Source organism: Halteromyces radiatus (assembly GCF_025201355.1).
Source record: "Halteromyces radiatus strain CBS 162.75 chromosome Unknown BX664scaffold_1, whole genome shotgun sequence".
NCBI lineage: Eukaryota > Fungi > Mucoromycota > Mucoromycetes > Mucorales > Cunninghamellaceae > Halteromyces > Halteromyces radiatus.
The window spans coordinates 1,727,588-1,749,551 of record NW_026251687.1 but is presented as its reverse complement, the minus strand read 5'-3'; the positions used below and the strand labels follow the sequence as shown (position 1 = coordinate 1,749,551).

At 31.9% G+C, this 21,964-nt stretch overlaps 6 protein-coding genes and 1 non-coding gene across 7 annotated transcripts; 4 read left to right on the top strand and 3 right to left on the bottom strand.

The window, feature by feature from the left end:
• Window positions 1–499: 499 nt before the first annotated feature.
• On the top strand, window positions 500–1,199 carry BX664DRAFT_320472 (uncharacterized protein; the record flags this gene model as incomplete). Its single annotated transcript, XM_051543127.1, has 1 exon — window positions 500–1,199. A coding segment is annotated over exon 1 (550 nt), but the record flags the coding sequence as incomplete, so codon positions are not given.
• Window positions 1,200–2,569: 1,370 nt separating this feature from the next.
• Window positions 2,570–2,642, bottom strand: BX664DRAFT_t5. The gene has a single exon. It is a non-coding gene; the product is annotated as a tRNA-Trp (tRNA).
• Window positions 2,643–3,430: 788 nt separating this feature from the next.
• BX664DRAFT_272204 (diacylglycerol acyltransferase) lies at window positions 3,431–4,986 on the top strand. The gene is made up of 4 exons (XM_051541178.1): window positions 3,431–3,843; window positions 3,945–4,467; window positions 4,601–4,645; window positions 4,786–4,986. Exons 1-4 carry the CDS (start codon window positions 3,490–3,492, stop codon window positions 4,953–4,955), a joined length of 1,092 nt encoding a protein of 363 aa, XP_051404705.1. The 5' UTR covers window positions 3,431–3,489; the 3' UTR covers window positions 4,956–4,986.
• Window positions 4,987–6,324: 1,338 nt separating this feature from the next.
• On the top strand, window positions 6,325–9,299 carry BX664DRAFT_320468 (uncharacterized protein). The gene is made up of 10 exons (XM_051543126.1): window positions 6,325–6,577; window positions 6,641–7,211; window positions 7,282–7,820; window positions 7,898–8,018; window positions 8,118–8,126; window positions 8,220–8,398; window positions 8,453–8,532; window positions 8,587–8,634; window positions 8,698–8,803; window positions 8,867–9,299. The coding sequence occupies exons 2-10, from the start codon at window positions 6,694–6,696 to the stop codon at window positions 9,181–9,183; spliced, it is 1,917 nt and encodes a 638-aa protein (XP_051404704.1). The 5' UTR covers window positions 6,325–6,577; window positions 6,641–6,693; the 3' UTR covers window positions 9,184–9,299.
• A 245-nt stretch (window positions 9,300–9,544) lies between these two features.
• BX664DRAFT_253929 (Alg9-like mannosyltransferase family-domain-containing protein) lies at window positions 9,545–11,225 on the bottom strand (the record flags this gene model as incomplete). The annotated part of the gene is made up of 6 exons (XM_051540334.1): window positions 9,545–9,743; window positions 9,831–9,990; window positions 10,259–10,367; window positions 10,447–10,503; window positions 10,577–10,722; window positions 10,805–11,225. Coding segments are annotated over 6 exons (1,092 nt in total), but the record flags the coding sequence as incomplete, so codon positions are not given.
• Window positions 11,226–12,902: 1,677 nt separating this feature from the next.
• On the bottom strand, window positions 12,903–16,938 carry BX664DRAFT_289066 (uncharacterized protein). The gene is made up of 5 exons (XM_051541817.1): window positions 15,836–16,938; window positions 15,540–15,745; window positions 15,321–15,433; window positions 14,486–15,202; window positions 12,903–14,418 (listed from the first exon to the last, which is right to left on the bottom strand). Exons 1-5 carry the CDS (start codon window positions 16,909–16,911, stop codon window positions 13,081–13,083), a joined length of 3,450 nt encoding a protein of 1,149 aa, XP_051404702.1. The 5' UTR covers window positions 16,912–16,938; the 3' UTR covers window positions 12,903–13,080.
• A 2,882-nt stretch (window positions 16,939–19,820) lies between these two features.
• Window positions 19,821–21,828, top strand: BX664DRAFT_354599 (uncharacterized protein). Its single transcript, XM_051547752.1, has 6 exons — window positions 19,821–19,903; window positions 19,981–20,198; window positions 20,291–20,430; window positions 20,544–20,599; window positions 20,720–21,171; window positions 21,247–21,828. The coding sequence occupies exons 1-6, from the start codon at window positions 19,874–19,876 to the stop codon at window positions 21,773–21,775; spliced, it is 1,425 nt and encodes a 474-aa protein (XP_051404701.1). The 5' UTR covers window positions 19,821–19,873; the 3' UTR covers window positions 21,776–21,828.
• The last annotated feature ends 136 nt before the right edge of the window (window positions 21,829–21,964 follow it).

Below are 21,964 nucleotides of genomic sequence, written 5' to 3'. Positions count from 1 at the left end.
AAGAAAAGACATAGATCAAACGTCAAAACATTCCAGGGCAAAACCACCATGATGAATCAAAACACTAATGATGATCTATCACATCAATAGAAAATAAAAGTACCAATAAAAATTATGCTCTATATCAAAAAAACAAAATAAAATTTGGTCACCACCAATCTTAAATTTGGTGCAACGAAGTTGGTACAGTATTACGTATCACTCCCTCCCCTAGATGCATGTAATATAAGAAAAACAAATGTACTTTTCAAATAAAAAAGAAATCCACTGGCTCTCTCTCTCTCTCTCTCTACTCGTCTTCATTTTTTTATTATTTTATTTGCACCATCTACACCAATTCCACAAATCATCATCTTTTTTAGTAAAAGGTTTTGTAATCAAACCATTTGATCTTAAGGAATCAATCATCATCAACTGTGATCATAATAATCAAGACATTCATTTCCATATCTAGAACATACATTTAAATTTGTCTTATATTATCTTATTCTTTTTATAAAAGGAACTGGTGCTCACTACAAATCAATCATCATAGATATTATTATTTTAATAATATCATACATCAATTCTATTAATCAATCATCTACCAAGTAACAAAGAAATCCGTAACACATCCTATTTACTTTGTTATGAAAAAAAAAGTCAAAAAAAAAAACTATCAATCATATCATCAAAGAAAAATGAACAATACCTCTTTCCTCCCTTTGGACAAGTTCAATTTAAATCCCAATGGGCATAATGAAGTTGACACTATTTTGGACCCCCAAACATTTAATTTGCATACCATTGTTGGTGATCAAGTTATTGATACGCAGCCCTTGTTCAACAAAGAGGATGATGGTACAATAGTTGATATATCTATTCGTTCACTTGACAACAGTATCCCGGAACCTACTTCTAATAACTCTCTAAACATAAATAATCAACCCTTCTTCCGACCGTCAAAACCTTTCGTATGTACACTAGGTGACTTAGAACAATTCTTACACATGAACATACCTGGATATCTGTACAAGGTCGCTATTATCAAGGAGAAACAACAAGAAATTGTAAAAGAGGAAAAAGAAAGTTTGATTCCTCTTGTTCTTCACTTATTACATGAACAATTTGACAAACCAGGCGACCAAGTTGCGCGTCAACATTATATAAGTGTCGTATCAGCGTATTTCGTACCTATAATATAAGCGTATAATAAAAAATAAAAAGAATGCATTCATACATACGTAATACATCCTGTAGATGGAAATGACCCCGTTGACATGTAATAAAAATAGTTGTAATAAAATAAAAACTTTATTGAATAAAAAAAAATGTGTAAAGTAACGACTATACTAATGTATATAATAAAACCATAAAAAAGTCAATGGAAGAGAAAAAGAAAAGAAAAATGAAAAAAAGAAAAATAAAAAATAAAAAAGCATTAAAAAGGGGACTTTGAAATTTATTCTGCTCTTAACCTAAATTCACCCCTGAGTAAAGAACTCTAATTTAATGAATGAAGAATGTCGATACGTTTACCATATAGTAATCATCAAAGGAGTTAATTATGAATATCGTTCAGATTAATCAGACATACCAACAAAGAGTATACATGGTATTTAATACATATGATGATTACATGATGATTATAATTTTATCTTCAAAACAGATATAAAAGAAATATAAATTTTTCAAGTGTAGATACAATAATCAACTTTATCTTTTTATTTTTAAATAAAAATTAAGAAGAATCTCACGGACTTATTACTAGTCTCATATTTTTTATTTTATTTTATTTTATTTTATCTACACACAATTCAACACTTTTTCTATACGTGTGCTTGCGTAATCAAGTACTGGTGCTCACTAAACAACCCATTCTCTTTCAATCATCCTAATTATTTTTTCAATTTTGAACCTATAAACCAAAAAATCACTTAACATCACTTAACAGCCCTAGCAACCAAAGAATCTGTAATGTAAAAAAAAAAAAAAAAAATAAAAAAAAAAAAATAATAATAATAAAAAAAAAAAAAAAAAAATTTTTATTTTCATTTATACCTCCGTTTTATATTTTCATTCTATTTTTTTATATCACTTATTCTTTTCATTTTCATTTTCTTTTTTCATATTTTATTTTTTAACCTTAAAAATCAAATAGTATAAATACCCCTTCTTTTCTTTTTTTTTTAGTCAGTTAATCATCAATATATTTTTTTAAATAAATCTTTTCTTTTCATCCCTACTTGATTGTATTGTGGATTATCACTTTTGATTGGCTCACTTTGTTCTATATTTAAAGTCAGAACAATTTTACTCTACTTCTACTTTCCAAATTTGGAACAAGACTTTATTTTTCTTTACTTTACTTTTTGTTTTATTTTATCTATTTTCCTATACGTGTGCTTGCGTAATCAAGTACTGGTGCTCACTAAACAACTTATTCTCTTTCAATCATCCGTTTTACTTTTTCAATTTTGAACCCATAAACCAAAAAATCACCTAACAAATCACTTAACAACAGTTCACTACACAATGGATTTTATCGTTACACAAAAAATAGGTGTTTGAAAATTAAAAAAAGAAGCTGTGAGGGAAGAGAGACTCGAACTCCCAACCTTCAGATCTGGAATCTGACGCACTGCCAATTGTGCTATCCCCCCAGCCACAAAAATCGAAATCGATTGCTTCATTATGAATCTCATTCAAATTTTCAGCCAATCAGCATCGAGTATTTGATTTCTTGTCATACATTGTTCCGTGTTCGTACAGAAGATTTCCGGTTGAATGGATTTCCTTTTTCTTCTGCTGTGTTTTTTTTTTTTCCCAATGAAATATCTTTTTGAATTACATAGTATTCATTATAATGTTATTGTTATAACAATTGATGTTATTATTCATCCATCATCCGTTAATATAATTTATATCAATCATCCACAAAAAAAAACAAAAAAAAAGAAAATGCATAAGATAAAATAAAAATACTAAAAGATTAAAATAAAGGTTTATTTTTGAATAGTTTATAATTTACAGTAATATTGAATGATTAAAAATAAAAGATATTTATTATAGATAAAAGCATAAAAAGAAATCATAATAATAATAGTTTAAAAGTTAAGTGAAACACCAATTAGAATAGAACTGCCCTCCTCCTTTTTTTCTTTTTGCATTATTATTTATATATTTATGTATTTCGGTAGAAAGAATGGATTATAATATGATTTCATTCTTATTATTGTATTAAATGAGATGGTAAAGAATGTATATATATATATAAAAGCCGAGTTTATTCTATACCTTCCCCCCCTTTTGTTTCGTTCACCCCTCTTTTTTTTTTTTTTTTTCTATAAGGGGAGGCATTAAAAAGAATCGACGGACCTTTATTTATTTTCTTTCCTTTTTTTTTTTTCTTTTTTCTTTTTTCTTTTTTATTTTTTTATTTTTTTTTTTTATTATATAGCATTCATTGTATTAACTTTTTTATTCATTCTCATAATATATTATTCTCATATGACAACTACAACACATACAACAGAAAAAACAACTACATTTACTACTGATTGTATTAGTGATTCAATGGTAAAACAAAAACGCGTCTATTATAATGCAGCACCTTTGAATATTCCTTGGAAACGAAGACGACAAATGCTTTCCATTATTATTTGGTTATCAATGTCATTATCAATGGCAGCTCTATTTTTAACTTATTGGACTCACCCTGTAATGTTTCCTTTGGCCATTATATACATGTCTTGGATTCTATTGGATCGTGCACCAGAAACTGGAGGTAGAAGAATTCAATGGGTAAGAGAATGGTCTCTTTGGACTTTTATTGCTGAATACTTTCCTATCAAAGTCATCAAGGTACCAATAAAAAGAAGAAGAAGAAGAAAAAAAAAAAGAAGTGATTATTTCTAAACAATTTATTATTATTATTATTATTATTATTATTATTATTACTATAGGAACAAGATTTGGATCCAAAAAATAATTATTTGTTTGGGTATCATCCACATGGGATTTTGGCGTTTGGTGCAGTATCATTATTTGTAACAGAAGGTAGTGGTTTCTCTAAATTGTTTCCCGGCATCATACCGCGGTTGATGACACTTTCAACCAATTTTCGAATTCCATTTTATCGTGAACTCCTTTTATCTATGGGTTTTTGTTCGGCATCTCGGTCATCTTGTGAATCTGCTCTTAAATCTGGTCCTGGTCAATCCATTGCTATTGTAATTGGTGGTGCAGAAGAAGCTTTAACTTCATGTCCTGGAACAAATAAATTAGTATTGAAAAGAAGATTGGGATTTATTCGACTGGCAATTCGACAACAAGCGTCCTTAGTCCCAGTATTTAGTTTTGGTGAATCAAATCTTTATGATCAATACAGTGTTGCTAAAGGATCAACTATAGGTCGAATTCAAAGTTTTATGAAGAAATGGTTTGGAATTTCTGCCCCTTTGTTTTATGGTCGTGGTATCTTTAATTGTAAGTATTATTATTTCGAAATAGAACAATGAAAACGGAGTAGAGGGGAATGAAAAAAAAAAAGGATAAATAAGGATATAGATGATGATGATAATAATAATTTATTTTTGTATTATTTGCGGAGGATCAATAGATGATTTTGGTTTAATACCATATCGAAGACCAGTAGTGATCATAGGTAAGAAAATAATAATAATAATAAAAAAAAGAGATCAATTTGAGTAATGAAAAGGGAAGGATTATGGGAATATATATATATATATATATATATATATGTCTCTATTATTGATATCTCATCCTTTTTTTTTTTTTTAATAGTTGGAAAACCAATCTCAGTACCAAAAATGGAAGAAGGTCAAATAGAACCTAGCAAAGAACAAATCTTAGATGTACAAGCTCAATATATTAAGGAACTGACAGCCATCTATGACAATTACAAGGATATTTACGCAAAAGATCGACAACAAGATTTACAAATCATTGCTTAGACTTCCACTCCCTCATTTTGATTAGTCCTCCTTTTTTTTTTTTTTTTTTTTTTTTTGTTGTTGTTGTTGTTACCCTTTACTTATATATATATACAATTGACATATTCTCCTTTTTTTCATACCATTCTTTTTTTTTTTTTTTTGGAGCATATTTTATTATTGTTATTCTTTTTTTTTTCCTATTTATCATGAAAATAAAAGTGATGATGATTGTGATCACAATGGTTTTACAATAATATTTAATTTTATGATTCTCTATGATATAAAGATTTGCTAATATTTTTCTCCTCTTAATAAAAAAAAAAGAAAACGATAAATAATCATTGATAACAATAAATTATAATAAATCACCAAAAAAAAGAAAAACTAGTATATTAATAATGGATGATATATCTCTGAGATGTTTTTCTTTTTTTAAATCAACCATCAAAGACTGGATGATTAAGTTATATATTATGTTAATGAAGGATGTTAAAAAATAAAAAAAGTGTTATGACATTGATTGTTTAATAAAAAAAATCGAAGGAAAAACAAGTGATAGTGTGTAGGATTTCATTGGCCCAAATGTACCGGAGAACCAAAATCTTTGCTACCAGCTTTTTTTGTTATTTTCACCTCCAATTTTTTTTTCTTTTTTCCACTTTTCTTCTCCGTTTCCTTTTCTTTCATTTGTGTTTCTATATAAAACATATATTTGTTTTATATATTTTTTTTTATATAAAAGAAAGTTTTATTTTATAATAAATCATTGATCATTATCCAATTGATCTTTGTATATCCAATGATGGTAAGATATTACCCCCAAAAAAAGAATGATTATCTCCTTTTTTTTTTTTTTTTTTTATTCGTTTTGTCATTTGTGATGAAAAGGAAAGAAATGATTCATTTATCTTCAATTGATTTTTTTAATGATCTTTTGAAAAAAGAAAAAGGATGATTTTTTTCTATTTTGATGTTATTGAAAGAGATCAATTTTGAATCATCTCATTTAACCTCCCTTCTTCACAATGTTTTTTTAAATGAAAAAAAAAAAAAAAAAAAAAAAAAAAAAAAAAAAAACCAAATGATTCTTTATTCACTCAACTACTTTTTTTTTTATGATCGATTCTATATTTAGGCAAAATATGAACCTATGGCATTGAGATCCTCATCATCATCTTCTACTCGAATAACAAGAGCAGCCACATCTCGTAGCACAAACATATCATCACCATCATCCTCATCATCATCATCATCATCAGCATCATCTTCACCAATAGCATCTAGTCGATCATCACCTATTTTATCATCATCATCACCATCATCTATAATTACTTCTGATACTGCCGCCATCACCTTACCTTCCACTCCAACTACGACAACAACAACAACAACAACAACAACAATCATACAAATCGATAGTGATACCTCATCCAATTCATCCTTGAAACGCCGACGTGGTCGCCCTTCCAAAAAATCCCTGTCAGCCGATCCTCACCCTTCTTCTTCTCCACATAAAAAGCAACATACTGTTACTACTCGATTCCAACAAAGACGCCAACAACATAGTGATTCAAAACATGATATTTTATCAGCAACATTCAAATTGGATTCCTTACAATTATTATCCTCTTCTTCAAAAGGTATTACTGTCTATTATCTAAATAAACAAAAACTATAAATATTTACTTATGCAGATATTATAGATTCACGCCACAATAGGTCAGAACAAAGACGATCACCGTCATCATTGAATGCTATGCGCATAGGCGATCAAGTCGATGCTTGGAAAGATGATCAAGGGGATTACTATCGTGCAAGAGTGGTGGAAATGGAAGGACATTTGATCTTTGTACATTATGAAGGATTCTCACCAGATCAAGCAGATTGGATTGGATTATCGGATATACGTATTATGGATCGCCAAAGAAATATTCAAAAAAGGAAGAAAAAGAAATCAACTTCTCAACGATTACATCCTTTAGACAATAATCAAATGCCAAATGATGAAACCAAAATGGATACTGATGATGATAACTATGATGACGGTGGCGAGAATGGAAATTATGGACCTAGAGGCAAAGAAAATCATGTGTCTTGGCAAGATTACGCTACTTTTTATTATACCCAAGATGGATCCAAAGCAAGGCATCATACTGGTTTGATTCAAGATCGACGTATGCTTCTTCATTGTTGTCCTTGTCATTCTAAAGAATTTACTCATCCTGAACGACCTGATCGACTTTCTTCTATCATTCAACAATTACACAATGATAGGTATGAACTACTTTTTTTTTTTTTTTTTTTTTTAGATTCACTTATCTTTTTTTTTTTTTTTTCAAAAAAGAATATTACGATTTGTCAAACATATGCATGGACGCGAAGCTACTGATTCAGAATTACTCAAAGCCCACACGTCACAACATATACGAAACTATACACCGGAAGAAGACAAGAGCATCAAGGTGACGTCCATAGCTGCTTTATTGAATCCTGTTGTCTCACCACCACCATCACCTACAACAGCAACAAAAGAAGAGAAAACGGAACCATCCACCATGGGAACGACGTTACGTGGTATAGGTGGAGGTGTTGTTATGGAAACTGGTCCAGGCTATCGATTACGTCAACAACGACTTTTATCTACCAATGCTTTGAAGAAAAAGAAACAAATGTCGGATGAATCTTGTGGGACAAAATTGACTTACCCACCTGATTTGGTCTGTCAGATGACTTGTGGAGAATTAGGGATTGCGGTCGATACTACTTTTCATCCTGCTTATTCAAGTCTTTCAGCAAAAGTGGCTGCTGGTGCTTTGATTTCCTTGGTTGATGCTGTGGTTGAAGGTGATTTAAAGAATGGATTCGCTTTGATTCGTCCACCAGGTAATCATATATATATACAGAAAAAGAAAAAAAAGAAAAGGAGTTAAAGAAGGATGTTTCTTATTTTTTTTTTTTAGGTCATCATGCTGAAGAGAGTGCTGCGATGGGATTTTGTTTCTACAACAATGTGGCTGTGGCGGCACTATCTACCCTAGAAAAATATCCAACCAAAATCAAAAATATCCTTATTGTAGACTGGTAAGGAAAAAATTCATTATTGATGAATATGTAAGATAGTATGAAATATTCAACTGATCGTTTCACCTCACTTCTTTATTGGTATAATCTATGTTTCAGGGATGTCCAGTAAGTTGAAATTTTTTTTTTTATCCTGAATGATAGAGTCAAAAGAACAAGAACTAATTTTTTTTTTTTTTTTTTTTTTTTTTTTTTGCGTAGCCATGGTAATGGAACACAGAAAATCTTTTATGACAATCCGAATGTACTTTATATTTCTATTCATCGATGGGATCATGGACAATTTTATCCATATAGTGGGGCACCTGATGAATGTGGACTAGGCAAAGGGTTAGGCAAAAACGTCAATATTGCTCTTAGTGATCTAGAAAATCAAACAAGTAAGTAAGAATGAAATGATTTAAATAAGCTCACAACTTTCTTTTTCTATTTAGGGCCAATGGGTGATCCAGAATTTGTAGCTGCTTTATATCATTTAGTGATTCCCATTGCTAGGCAGTTTTCACCAGATATGGTAAATTTATTATTATTACTATTATTATTTTATTCATGATGTGTATATATCTAGATCTTTGTTTCTGCTGGATTTGATGCTGCTGAAGGACATCCTGAAAACGTAAGTGCTTGACTAAAAAAGGGAATGGCAATGATTGACTGAATTTTGTACATCATGATCTAGTTAGGGGGATACAAGGTGACACCAAAGGGTTACTCCGTCATGACTAAGATTATCATGGATTTAGCTCAAGAATTATGTGAAGGAAGGTTGGTATTGACTTTGGAAGGTAAAATTATCATCATATTAAGATTAGAAAAAAAAAAAGGCTGACTTTTTGAATATTAAATAGGAGGATATGCACTTCAACCATTGGCAGTAAGTGCGGCAGCCAGCGTGACTCAATTATTACCATCATGGGCATCATCAGCGGATTATCTACATGGATACAAACATACATTGAATTCGATCAAACCCAATCAAGGATGTGTGGCTTCTTTGGCAAAATGTGTACAGGTACAGCAAGCATATTGGCAATTCCCGGATCATCTCATGTCTCCTGATTGTCGATTCCAATTACCCTCTGATTGGCGTGCTTCAGAAGGTATCTTGACTCGTCCCAAACGCGAAAAACGTCCTATCAAGATGCCTGTGGTCGAAGGCTATTAGGATGATGACTAGATTTTTTTTTTTTAGACGACCCTATAGATAGATATTTAGATTTTTTTTTTTTTGGGAAGTCTCCAATAAAAAGGACACAGAATGTGTGTGTGTGTGTGTATGTACATTTGTTTTTTTTTTCTTGTCTTTTTTTTATCCATTGATCCACAGCTTTATACCGTTTATTCATTTAAACTCCATGCGTACATACTTATATAATAAAAACTACATGAAAACATGTTTTATCATCGATTGGCCATCTAAAGACTAATGTAAATCAATAATATAAAGTGTTCGTTTTATTATTCCATATAATATACAAAAAAAAAGGGGGCTAACTAACATAGTCAGTCTAAAGTGATGATAATGTTCAATTCAGATCATCATCTGATAATATAGCAAACACCATTAAACTGGCTAAATTGATAGGAGAATCATACTCCTTGGCGACTTGGAATGTTTGGGCCATATCGTCAAAATTCACATGTGGGCTATATGTCGATATCAGCATATATCGTTGACCAGGAATATCGGGTAATGGAGTGACATTGGGACATATCAAGAGTGTTCTACCAAAAAAAAAAAAAAAAAAAAAAATCAGCCTTCTTTTTTTTTCTAATAAAAAAAATATATATTCTTCCATTTGATAGATATACCTTTCAAAGGATCCAGGTTTTTCTTTGGAGGGTGCAAACTCTATTTGAAGATGATCCTTTTCATGTTGTCTGTATTTAATCCCTTGACGTTTTTTCAATGTATCATATAACATGGTTTTGTTACTAGCAACATCTTCAATAGAAACTTGTGCAGGTCCACCTAAATCAATCATCCGAGATAACAGTCTTTATCATTTTTTTCCTTCCTTTTTTTTTTTTCTTTATTCCTTACCTTTCCATGCTAAAGGAAAAGCTAACAAGTGTCGAGGAGGCATGTATGTTTTGTGAAAGATGACATGTGTAGTGATATTGAATCCATCCGTAACAATAGGACCTACGTTATATCAATGACAATAATTGCAAAAAAAAAAAAAGAAGGTAGAAGTCAATACTATTCTTGATAGTTTCCTTTTTCCTTTCTGACTTACCCCCAACAGGAACGAGATCACAAGTTAGATTACCAGAATCGAGTAATTGGCATCCATTGATACCCATTGACTGGCGTTGAATAAAACCAAGAGTAGGGACAATACCCGCCTAAAACAATAGAATACAATATACAGAGAAAAAAAAAAGAGGTTATCATTCAAATCGTGAACTTTAATTTTCATCTTACTTGATGCAAATTACCAAGGATATACGACGTCGCCAGATTAAATCCAAACCAAAGCAGCTAAATAAGATAAAGAAAAAGTAAGAGTCAATTGATAAAACCCATTCTTTTCCACGAATTAGATTTATTTTACCATGAAAGGAAGTGAGCCAATATTCGATGTTTGATCCCAAGTATAAATCATTACTAAAGGTACCAATAATGGAACAAGGAACCGAGCTTCTTGATGAGGCATTAATGAAAGTCCAACCAATGCATTGACGATAATACCAGTAAGTACTAAATCGTAATATATATAAAATTAACATCCAAAGTAAAATATCAGATGAATCCTTCTCTTTTCCTAGTTTAGCAAACTTACCATAGAATAAATAATTTGGAGTAACTTGATGTAGTTTTTTCAAAGTCGAATAGATTGCCCATAAAGCCATTACTGCCAAAGGACCATATAACAAGGGAAAGTTGAGCAAAAAATGTGTATATCGAGGATGTATACCATGTAAAGCCAAATTGTCGATATTTACATTATATATAAGGTTATTCAAGAATGTAAGAGTCAAAGTACCATTCCATCGAAGACCGAACAATGAGGAAAAAGAAGAAGAAGAAGAAGATAGGAATTGTTGAATACTTGTGATAGGAGTACCATCTTGCCAAGATAATGTTAAACTACCATAATACAAAGAGTCTGCCACTATCATCATTCCCATCACAAGAATAAATCCCAAAAGAAACATAATCATGCTTTGAACAAGTCGACCTTGTTTCCTAAACCAAAGAAAAAAAAAATGTATGAGGGTTAGACCTGTTGATTGAAAACCAATCAACTTACTTTGCTAGATATAAAAATCCAAGACCCACCGGGAATCCATAAAGAATAAAGGTAATTCGAGTAAACAGACCAAAACAAAGAATACCTCCAAGTGTGAAACCAGAAGTACGATCCAGATCAAAAGAAACGAGACAAAGTAAACTAATACCAAGTACCAAAGCTTCCACTCCATTAGAAAAAGGTCGCGTATTGTACACCAATGTTACTTGACTCGTTGCTACAAACAATAATGGAAGTATTTCATCTTTCTCTAGCTTTTTACATAATCGATATACCACATAGTCTATTAAAAAAAAAAAAGAGTTAGGTTTCTATTGATTTTTTTTTTTTTGTTTTTTTTTACCAGTTATTAGAGTCATTCCAAAACAAGCTGTTCGTTCGACCAAAAAAAGGGTCAATGTGTTTGGTACTATAGAATATACATTTGATTTATTTCTATTATTTTCCCTTTCTTATACAGATTATATCCTTACCTTCTTGTACAACATTTTGTAAATGACTGACAAACTTCATTAGCCAGAAGGGTAAACCAGTGGTTAATAATCTAAACAAAATATATAAAATCATGAATGTAGTTCCTTGATATCAGATATATATTTACTTACGGTACCATAATAGAACGTGCTGCATGGTCTGATTGGAATTCCCAAGGTGTCCAAGTGTCTACATTGAGTACAGTATGCGCGGTAATTTCTGGAGACTGGAAGTATTCATCAGGATGAACGTAACCTGGTAAACTAGCCAACATCCAACGGAACCATATCATGATGGCATAAAATACCATAAATGTTTTCCCCATGTTGTATTTATATTGAAAAGAAATGAAAAGAAACTGTAATCACCGCTGCAAACCCTATCCAGGATCTCTTCGGAGATTAACAATGATTGAAAAAACCTTCCCTTCCGTTTTGACCTGTGAGTAGATCGATTCTGTCGTCCGTTTCGTTTTGACGTCCGTTTTGTCCTGAAGTCTGGTTTTGTCGTGTCCTCTTGTTGTTTCTCCCCTCCTTTTTTTTTTTTTTTTTTTATTTATTAACAATTTTTTTTTATTTTATTTTTTTAAATAAATAACCCTTCCTATATTCAAGATATTTTTTTTTTGTCAAAGTTTTATTATAACAAATTCAATAAAAAAATTGTATAATCAATTGGCCACTTTCTTGGAACATCATCTAAGGTTTCATCATCTTAATTTTTAATCATCCTGATTATTTTTTAATCATCAAGTCTTTTTGCAAGATAAATTTCTGATCATCATCAAGAATAATCATATATTTCAACCTGTTGCCTTATTTGGACGACATTTATAAAATCATCATTTATTAATAATTGTTCTAACAACTTAGAACTGGTGCTCACTACAAATATATAATCATTGATATAAATATTTTATTTATATCATCCATCCATCTTACATCTCAACATCATCCGTTAAGAACAAAAAAAAAAAAAAAATCTTAACAGAACAAAAAAAAAAAAAAAGCTCTTCCTTTTTTCTTTTTCCTGAGAAACAATTTACCCGTGATATAAAGTCCGTAAGGTTTTATGCTTGATGTTCAATTGATACAGTAAAAAATTTTTTTTTTTAATTGTGAAAATGATCAAAAAAAAAAAAAAAAAAAAAATGCTAAAAGAAACGAGTAAAATGTATAAAGAACGAACATATGATGGAGTATATATAATATATCTAACGAAAGTGGAAGAAGAAAGAAGGATGTAAAGAATAGATATATGTATGTATATAAGATGAATAAAAAAAAATGATAACAAAAAATAACTAATAATAATAATAAATCTATGAAGGATTATGGTTTGACACCCAAAGTTAAACGAATACCCATACTCATCAATTCAGTAGTAAGATAACGGAATACATAAGGAATAGCCACAACATCAATACCCTTTGAAGTTTGACAAGTACGACATTCAAAAGTACGTTGATTATTCAAAGAAGATACAATCTTGGTACAAATAGGTGATACCAGAGAACCACATAGACGACATACATGAGCTCGAGAATAATCGGAGCAATTCATCAATCGGTCTTGTAATAAGAAACTTGTTCCGTGTGCTAATAAAGAATCACGTTCCATTTCACCAAATCGAATACCACCAGCACGTTTACGTCCTTTGACAGGTTGCATTGTCAAGTTATGTACAGGGCCTGTTGTTCGTACTTGGAATTTATCATTCACCATGTGACGCAGACGTTGATAATAGACCACACCAATATAAATATCCATTTTCATTTCTTCACCAGTGATACCAGAATACATGGCTTCATTACCGTGATAGTTGTAACCAGCCGCTAATAATTGTTCACCAAAGTAATCTGCCGCTGTGAATTTTTCATTAAACTTGAAAGGTGTACTATCTTGAGCAATACCATGTAGAGCTCCCGCTTTACCAGCCAAACTTTCCACAAACATACCAATAGTCATACGAGATGGGAAAGCATGAGGATTGATGATAACATCGGGTTGCATTCCAGATTCAGAGAAAGGCATATCCACTGCTGGCCATTTTTGAGAACACACACCTTTTTGTCCGTGACGAGAAGAGAACTTATCACCAATGACTGGAGACCGTGTGATACGTAATTTGATATGTACCTTTTGTAATTCATTACCAGCATCATCACCCACTAACCGTACTTCATCCACATATGCATCTTCAGGACCTTTGTATTTCTTAACTGTAGCCTTGCCAGTAGCTTCATCCACATAAGAATATAAAGGATCATCTGCTTTGAGATGTGCACCAATATGAGGAAGACCATCCAATCCCAAAAATTCCTTGTATGCTTTTCTTCCACGACTATCTAAACCAAATCGACATGTTACAGGATCACCACGTCCACGGTATTGTGCAAGATCGACAATTTCAGATTTGTAAATAGAACCATAACCAAAACCACGTTCATGCGCTGATTTATTGAGAATCATTGCATCTTCCATATCATAACCAGTATATGAAATAACAGCTACAATAGCATTAGCACCTTGAGGAAATCCATCCAAACCGTATTCGTTGTGAAGTTCAGGGCGTACTACAGGTGTTTGACCAGTTTGAATTCGATACAATTTATTATCTGTACGATGATTGTAAACAGTAGAAGGTGTACCCATAGTTTGCTTACCCATCTAAAAAAAAAAAAATTAAGTATTTCCTTTTTCGACTTTTTTTTTTTTAATATTTATAACACTTTACCTGACATTGATACATATTACGAGGAGATTGATTAAAGTCAGAGAAGGGAGTCATATTGGCAATAATACTGAGAACGTTGGTAGGGGCGAATTCTTGATGAGTGGTCACGCCAGGTACAACTTCATCATCCATACAGGCAATATCCATATAAACTTGTTCAAAAGTACCAACCATATCAGCTTTACCATTTCCAAGATACTTGACAGGGCGCATCATACGAGCAGGTTGAGAGAAGAGATAAAGACCAGGATATTCACCACCATAAGATACAGGTACATTGGCAATTTCAAGATCAAAAGGAATATCCTTCTCCCAATTAACACGCCATACTTTGAGACTAGTAGCCACTTTTTCAGCAGTTTTGGGTGTACACCAACCAACGACACGACCATCTAACAGAACAGCAACATCATCAGGACGAGCAATGGAATGAAGAACAGTTTGTGAAACACCAAGTGCTGAAAGTAAGGAAGGAATACGAGTAACATCCAATGGTTCGTTAACAACCTTGCACTTGTGTGCCAAATGATTCAAAAGACCACATGGAGAACCATCAGGTGTATGAACAGGACATAAGAAACCCCAAGCTTCAGGAAGCAATTTACGTACCGCAGTTGTCTTGAGTTCAGCAAAGAAAGCACCACGATGGATACATCGGAAATGAGAAATGTATCGATAAAAGTTGAGTTTTTCCGCAACAATCGTATAACCAGAGAACTATAAGAAAAAAAAAAAGAGCATTAATATGAGCTTTTTTTCAAGCAAGTCCCAAATGGAATCATTTTATTCTATTTCCCTTTCTTTTTTTTTTTTCTCTTTTCTTGTATTTAATTACCTGTTGTAAATCTAGACCTGTTTTACTAACAAGATTACCAGTAGCCAAAAAGTAGGAGAGTTTGGAACCAATATCATCAGGTACCTTACGAAGAGTATTCAAAATATAGTTTCCTATTTTTTTTTTTTAAAAAAAAAATAATAATGATCAGAAATCATAGAAAGAGAAAGATAAATCATAAGATCCATCTTTTTTTTTTGTTGTTGTTGTTGCACTTACTGTTGTGAAGGTCGACTTTATGAGGAGCTAAACGAAGATCAGTCTTGACTTGTTGACGTAAAGCTTGAAGCCAATCGTACACCTTTTCCTTGATGATCATATTATAAAGATGTCCACCCAATAAAACTTCTTGATGTTGAGGAGCATCAGGATTATCAGCACAACAGGCACCGGATACCAAAGCGTATAGCTTTTGAATCATATAACTATTCATTTATAATAATAATAATAATAATAATAATAATAATAAATACCGATTTTCACTTCTTTTTTTTTCTTCTTGTTTATATACTTACGTCAATAGGTTGAATTTATCACGATTGTCATTCAAATGAACCAAGATAATTTTTCTGAGCAATTCCTTGCCAACATCAATATCCGACATGTCTTCAGACAGACCCATGATAACACGGAACTTGTCACCAAGATAAGCCAAACAATCATCACGAGTATAGAGAGAGTAAACCTTGAAACTACGTAACAACAATTCCACACGATCAGTTAAAAATGTATTCTTGACATCACCTTGACACAAAGCATCGAAAATTTCCTTGTCGGAAGCATCGATTAAACATTTCATAATAAGGATGACAGGTACCATATATTCTTGTTTTCTCCAGGCGAAGCGCAACATAACATTACCATCGTTGAGATAATGAACAGTATTAGTGTGAGTGGTTTGATCAGGACGAGCACATCGAATAGCACAACCATAGACAGAGTAAGTAGGACCACGTTTTTGGAAAGAGTTTCGAATAATGGCGGTAACATGGTTTCGACGAGGCATAATCAACAAACGAATCAATTTTTCAATACCGTTGACAATAAAGTAACCACCCATTTCTTCAGGTTCTTCATGATGAGCGATCAATTGTTTTGGGTACATGTTGCGTAGGTTGCATCGATTGGATCGGACCATGATGGGTACTTGACCTAGTTCACGAACTTCAGATTGCATAGGACCATCGTTGATTCTCCAACAAAACTTGACTTGAAATCGTCCACGGTAGGTAGTCAAGCGTTCACGACATTCGGAAGGGAAAGTCTTGCGGTTAAGTGTTGTGACATCTCGTTCACTGACCATAGGAGTCAGGATCTTTGGTTGTTCAACCCAGAATGTCATCTTGTTGCCAAGATCATCACCATTGTATGCTTGATGAAGGTTGCTGGTATAGTCAAAAAGTGTTTGTACACCAATATCTTGTAAAGCATAATCCAATAAACCTTCTTGATCGTTTTGGTATTGTGTCAAACTATTGAAGGCATCCACATGAGGTCGAACTGCTTCTTGTAAAATAGGGACTCCGAATTCTGTTGAAGAAGGATCACGGAACATGCGTTCTCGTTCTAAGGTATGGAACGTCGACGGCATGTTGGTACAAAGTTAACAAAAAAAAAAGTGTAAAGGTAAAAAAAAAAAAAAAAAAAAAAAAAAACTGAATACATAAAAAAAAAATCAAAAGGAAAAAAGAAAAAAAACATTTTTCAGGCTCAGATCAAGTCACCACAAAAACTATTTACAAAAAAGCATGAAAGTAATGATCATATTTTGAAAGACTATTTTTTTTTTTTGTTATCTAAAGATGATGATGATATCTCTTAATAGATGATATTCCAATCTTATATTATATTTGAAATAAAAATGAAAATGATGGCACAAAGAGTAGTCTAAGTCAGAGCAACAAAAACGGAAATCAAACTGTACTTCTTATAGACATGTTGATTGAGGCGAACAAGCCACCTACAAACCAAGTTGGATTCCTACTGAGTTCAAAAACCTGTTTTGCATTGATGGATGAATTTAAGGGACATTATTTGCACGAGCTTGTTTGAGATTCAGTTTATTATTAAAACCAGGTGAGCAAAACCTGAATTAGGGATGATGCTAATGATGGTATGATGGTATGATGGTTGATCAGTATGTGATGATGGAGAATAGTATGTGATTACAAAAAAGTCTCAGTTATCTCACGATCATGTACACTGTTCATTTCGCTCCCCTAGCGTTTCAAGGTTGCCAAAAAATATATTCTTATTATTTGTTTGTTATTTTCCAAAAGTTTAAAAAAAGAAGAGCTCCTTATTACTCCTACTAATAAAGAAGGACGATCATCGTTCCCGATCCAACCTTACAAAAGCTTATTAGCTTGTAAGATAGAAGGGGACCTAGGGTCCGTGTCTAGCTATAAACAAATATTATTATTATTTTTTTTTTGATTGATTACGTGTAACCGTGGCTACGCTCACTAACAAATGAACTCAGATTAGGGGTATAAGTGGTTCATGCGTTTTATTTTCAAAAAAAAAAAAAAACCAATTCTGTGATCAGTGCCAAAATGCTTCAAAACGTATCATCATTAAGGAATCTAATGACAATAGTGATATCATCAATCATTGTGATGATTCATTCATCCGTATCACACCAATTTTGTTTTAAATAATAATAAAAAAAAAATAGTAATATAAAAAGAGTCTTATAAAAAGAGTCTCTCAATATCCCCCTTAATTTTTTTTTTTTTTTGGTATAAAGTTATTAGTCATTGATACACTATTATAGAAGTTTTCTTTTTCTAATAATCATCTTTCTATTGCCAAAGGCGGATGTTTAATCCAAAAGCGTATCATCGCGCTGATAATATGGCGCAGAAAGCGAAGTCTTGTAAGTAAGATGACACCGGAGAAAATAAAAAGGAAAAAAGTCCATCCTTCTCCCCCCAAAAAAAATCAAGGATCTATTTTACCTTTTCCAGTAATCATCCAGCCTGAAGAATTTGGAGAAAAAAAAAAAAAAAAAAGAGCAAGATCTTTCTGACACAAACGTTGTTTCGTTTTTAATTTTGTTGTCTCACATTATGAAAAAGGGAAAGTAGTTTATTATCGATCATGATCTTTTTGTTGTCTTGGAGAAATATGAAAGGATCAAAAAAAAAAAAAGAAAGAGAATGAGTTTGAAGGGAATTTAAACCATTTACACAAAGGTATTAAAAGCTCATCATGCTTATTTAAGATTATTGATAAACTTACGACAAAGAAGCTAATGACGAAAGAGGAGCAAGAAATAAGCCTTAGTAACCATGAAATAGTTGATTGGGTGACATTGAAGAATATTCTGTCTACTCCGGTGGTAAATCAATCACCCATTTTGTGATACCTTTTACCATTGATTATGTTTGATATTATTGGCCAAGGAATAAAAAAAAATGAGATCAGTGCGTGGGTCACGTTTAACCACCGATACTTTTTTTTTTCTTTCTTTCGATCAAAACAATTCTATTCATGTTTCATCCATTCCAAAGGAACAAAAAAAAAAGGGGGGAGACAACATCATTAATCCCAAAATTGTTTTATTAAATAAAAAAAAATAGTCTATTTGACGTTGATGAAAATCATTATGTTAAACAAAGCTATGTATGTCTTATGATCCCCAACCAAAAACAAATCATCCATCATTTTAAGCTTTGGCAGGGTTTTTATGTATACATATTTCTTAGATTGTATAAAAAAGGAGATAAAAAAAGATCAAATTAGCATTAAACAGGAGAGATGTGAGAATGTCATGTGGTGCCTTGTTGAAAAAAAAAAAAAAAAACTCCTACAGCTAAATGATGACCACAGGCATCATTTGTTTTCCCTAATGCTTCTTTTTGAATCGCCGTCTCGATCATCTCAAGTTTTGTTTGATATGCATATGTCAAATATAGAAAAGAGAGTGGGAGAAAAAAAAAAAAAGTGGGGGGCATGATCGATGCTTTTGTGCTAACAAATAAAACAACAACCCATATTAAGAAACTCAATATTGCCATGGAAACCCTATTAGAACTCTATTGATGATAGGTAAAGTGGATTCATCTCTTTTTTTTTTTTTTACATATTATCCTTTTCAATGTTCATCTCCCAAAAATGGATATAGATGAACTCTTTTTATGTCTTTTAGGCACAGAAAACTGGAAATAAAAAGAAGAGGAAGTAGAAAGACTTATCGTGGAGACACAAAAAATAGACTCAGTTTAAGGTTTTTTTTTTTTTTTTTTCGCTTGGCTGCTTCGGAATCGGACCCTTTTTATTAGTGGCGATGGCTTTTTTTTTCTTTTTTTTCTGTTCATAAATGATATTTGCGCACAGCCCAAACTCCCCCTCTCTTTTTTTTCCTCTCTTCATTCTCCCCCCTCCTCATTTTACCTCTTTCAAATTTTGCCTCCCCAATTTAAAAAAAAAGAAGTTTTCTCTTCGTTATCTTATTTTCCTTTCTTTCTTTCTCTTTTTTATTTCCATTCTCTCTCTCTTTTTTTTTTTTTTACTTTTCTCGATTGGATTCTATCTTCTTTGACTCTTTGATGATCAATCATAGAACGAATGTGATGAGTGTAAATAAATGCAAAGACATAAATAAAAGTTTATATCATTCATTTTTTAATTCAATGTCTTTCATATACTTTTTTAGATGTCTTCTTGTTTTTGGGCTTTACTTTCTTTACCAGATTATGAAATTTTATACCTACCGACATCCATCATGAATACTCGAGTCGATCAACATTCGATCAAGGATCTTTTACTTGGAAAACCTTTTATTAATTTTATTCATCCGGATGAACGATCATTAGCCAAGAATGATTTCAACAAATTCACTGATTTGGACACATTGGCCGGGGCCGTCACAAGGTAAAAAAAAAAAAAAAAAAAAAAAAAAAAAAGAAAGTAAAGTGTTTGAGATCAATTGTTTACCTAGTATTTGTTTACATTATATATGTTAGGTGTCGATTAAGAAAACTGGACTGCATTGCCAGATATCATCATCAAGATCGTGGAACTGATCTTGACTGGATAGTGGTTGATGTGATTATGTATACAGCTGCTGAAAATATTATTTTGGCCTTTTTCCATTGTGATCAAGGTAATCGATCAAATATATTACTGAATTCTCTAACCAAACGAAAATGGGGGGGGGGTGAAGGAGAAATCTTGATCGCGGGGCTTAAAGTACTTCTTTTTTTACTTTATTTATAGGTTATCCTGCTTGCCCTCATACTCTGTGTGATGATGAAAAGGAGACGGAGATCAATGTAAGTCAATTCTCTTTTTTATATTATATAAATGATGATGATTCCATTTTAATGATTGAATTTTTTTTTTATATTTTATAATTATATCATCTTAACAATGGATGGATATATCTTAATTAGGGAATGCATTGTTTACCATCTTTGTTTCAACGTTACAATGACAATCGTATAATTGGTCATATGTCAAATCACCAAGAACTATCGATCGGCACGCTCCGTGCATTCCAATTATATAATAATGTTACACAGAATACGATCATGACTTGGCCTACAAAAGAACAACTTCCTGCATCTTATGACAATATTGTAGATGCCATTCAAGATGATTTTTATAATGCAATTCAACAACATCAGCTATATCCAACTTCTCGTAACAAAGTTAGTAGTACTTCATGTACATATCATACCCGTTCGACTTCTAATATTCTTTTGGATCGTCATGGTATTTTACGTTTTGAGAAAATATTGATTCAATATGGTCAACTGATTTTTGCTGTTTTTCGAATTTCTTCACCTCGTTCTTCTTCACCCGATCATCATCATCATCCATTACCACAACCTATTATTTCAAGGTAAAATAAAAACCAAATCAATAAAATAAAAAATAAAATAATAATAATGGGTTCATTTATTTATTTTTTTTATAGTCCTTCTTTATCATCAATTACAACATCATCATCACCTATTACAAGCTCATCTTCACCAATAATAACTACCACTAATACAACAACAACAACAACAACAACAACAATGAATAGTATGAAATCATTAACAACAATAGACACAGATAATGATCATGTACCTTCTAAACGAAATTCACCATCATCATCATCACCATCATCATCATCATCAAGATCATGGCGTATTCGACCCAATGAAAAAAAACGTTGTGAAAGCTGTCAAACCAGTCAAAGTCCAGAATGGAGACGAGGACCTAGTGGACATCGTACTTTATGTAATGCTTGTGGATTGAGATATTCTCGATCATTAGCCAGACAAGAACAAAGAACAACATTATCTCCCATAATATCTCATGCATCTATTCAACAACAACAACAAAATATTCAACAGAATGATTCTATTCAACAAATGTCACAGTCATCGGATGATTTATCTCATCATCATGCCCGTACAAAATACCCTGGTCAACGAAGGTTCTTTAATTTGTATCCATAGTTTTTTATTTTGATATGTATTTTTGTCAATAGTTCTAATCATTAACTTATAATAAAAAAAAAAAAAAAAGAGGGAGTTTTACAGAAACCTATTTTATTCATTATTTCTTTTTTTTTTTTATCAATATTATGTTACACAGTCTGGGCCTTTTTCGGTAAAGTCCAAAAAGAGCAAATCTTTTTGCAAAGT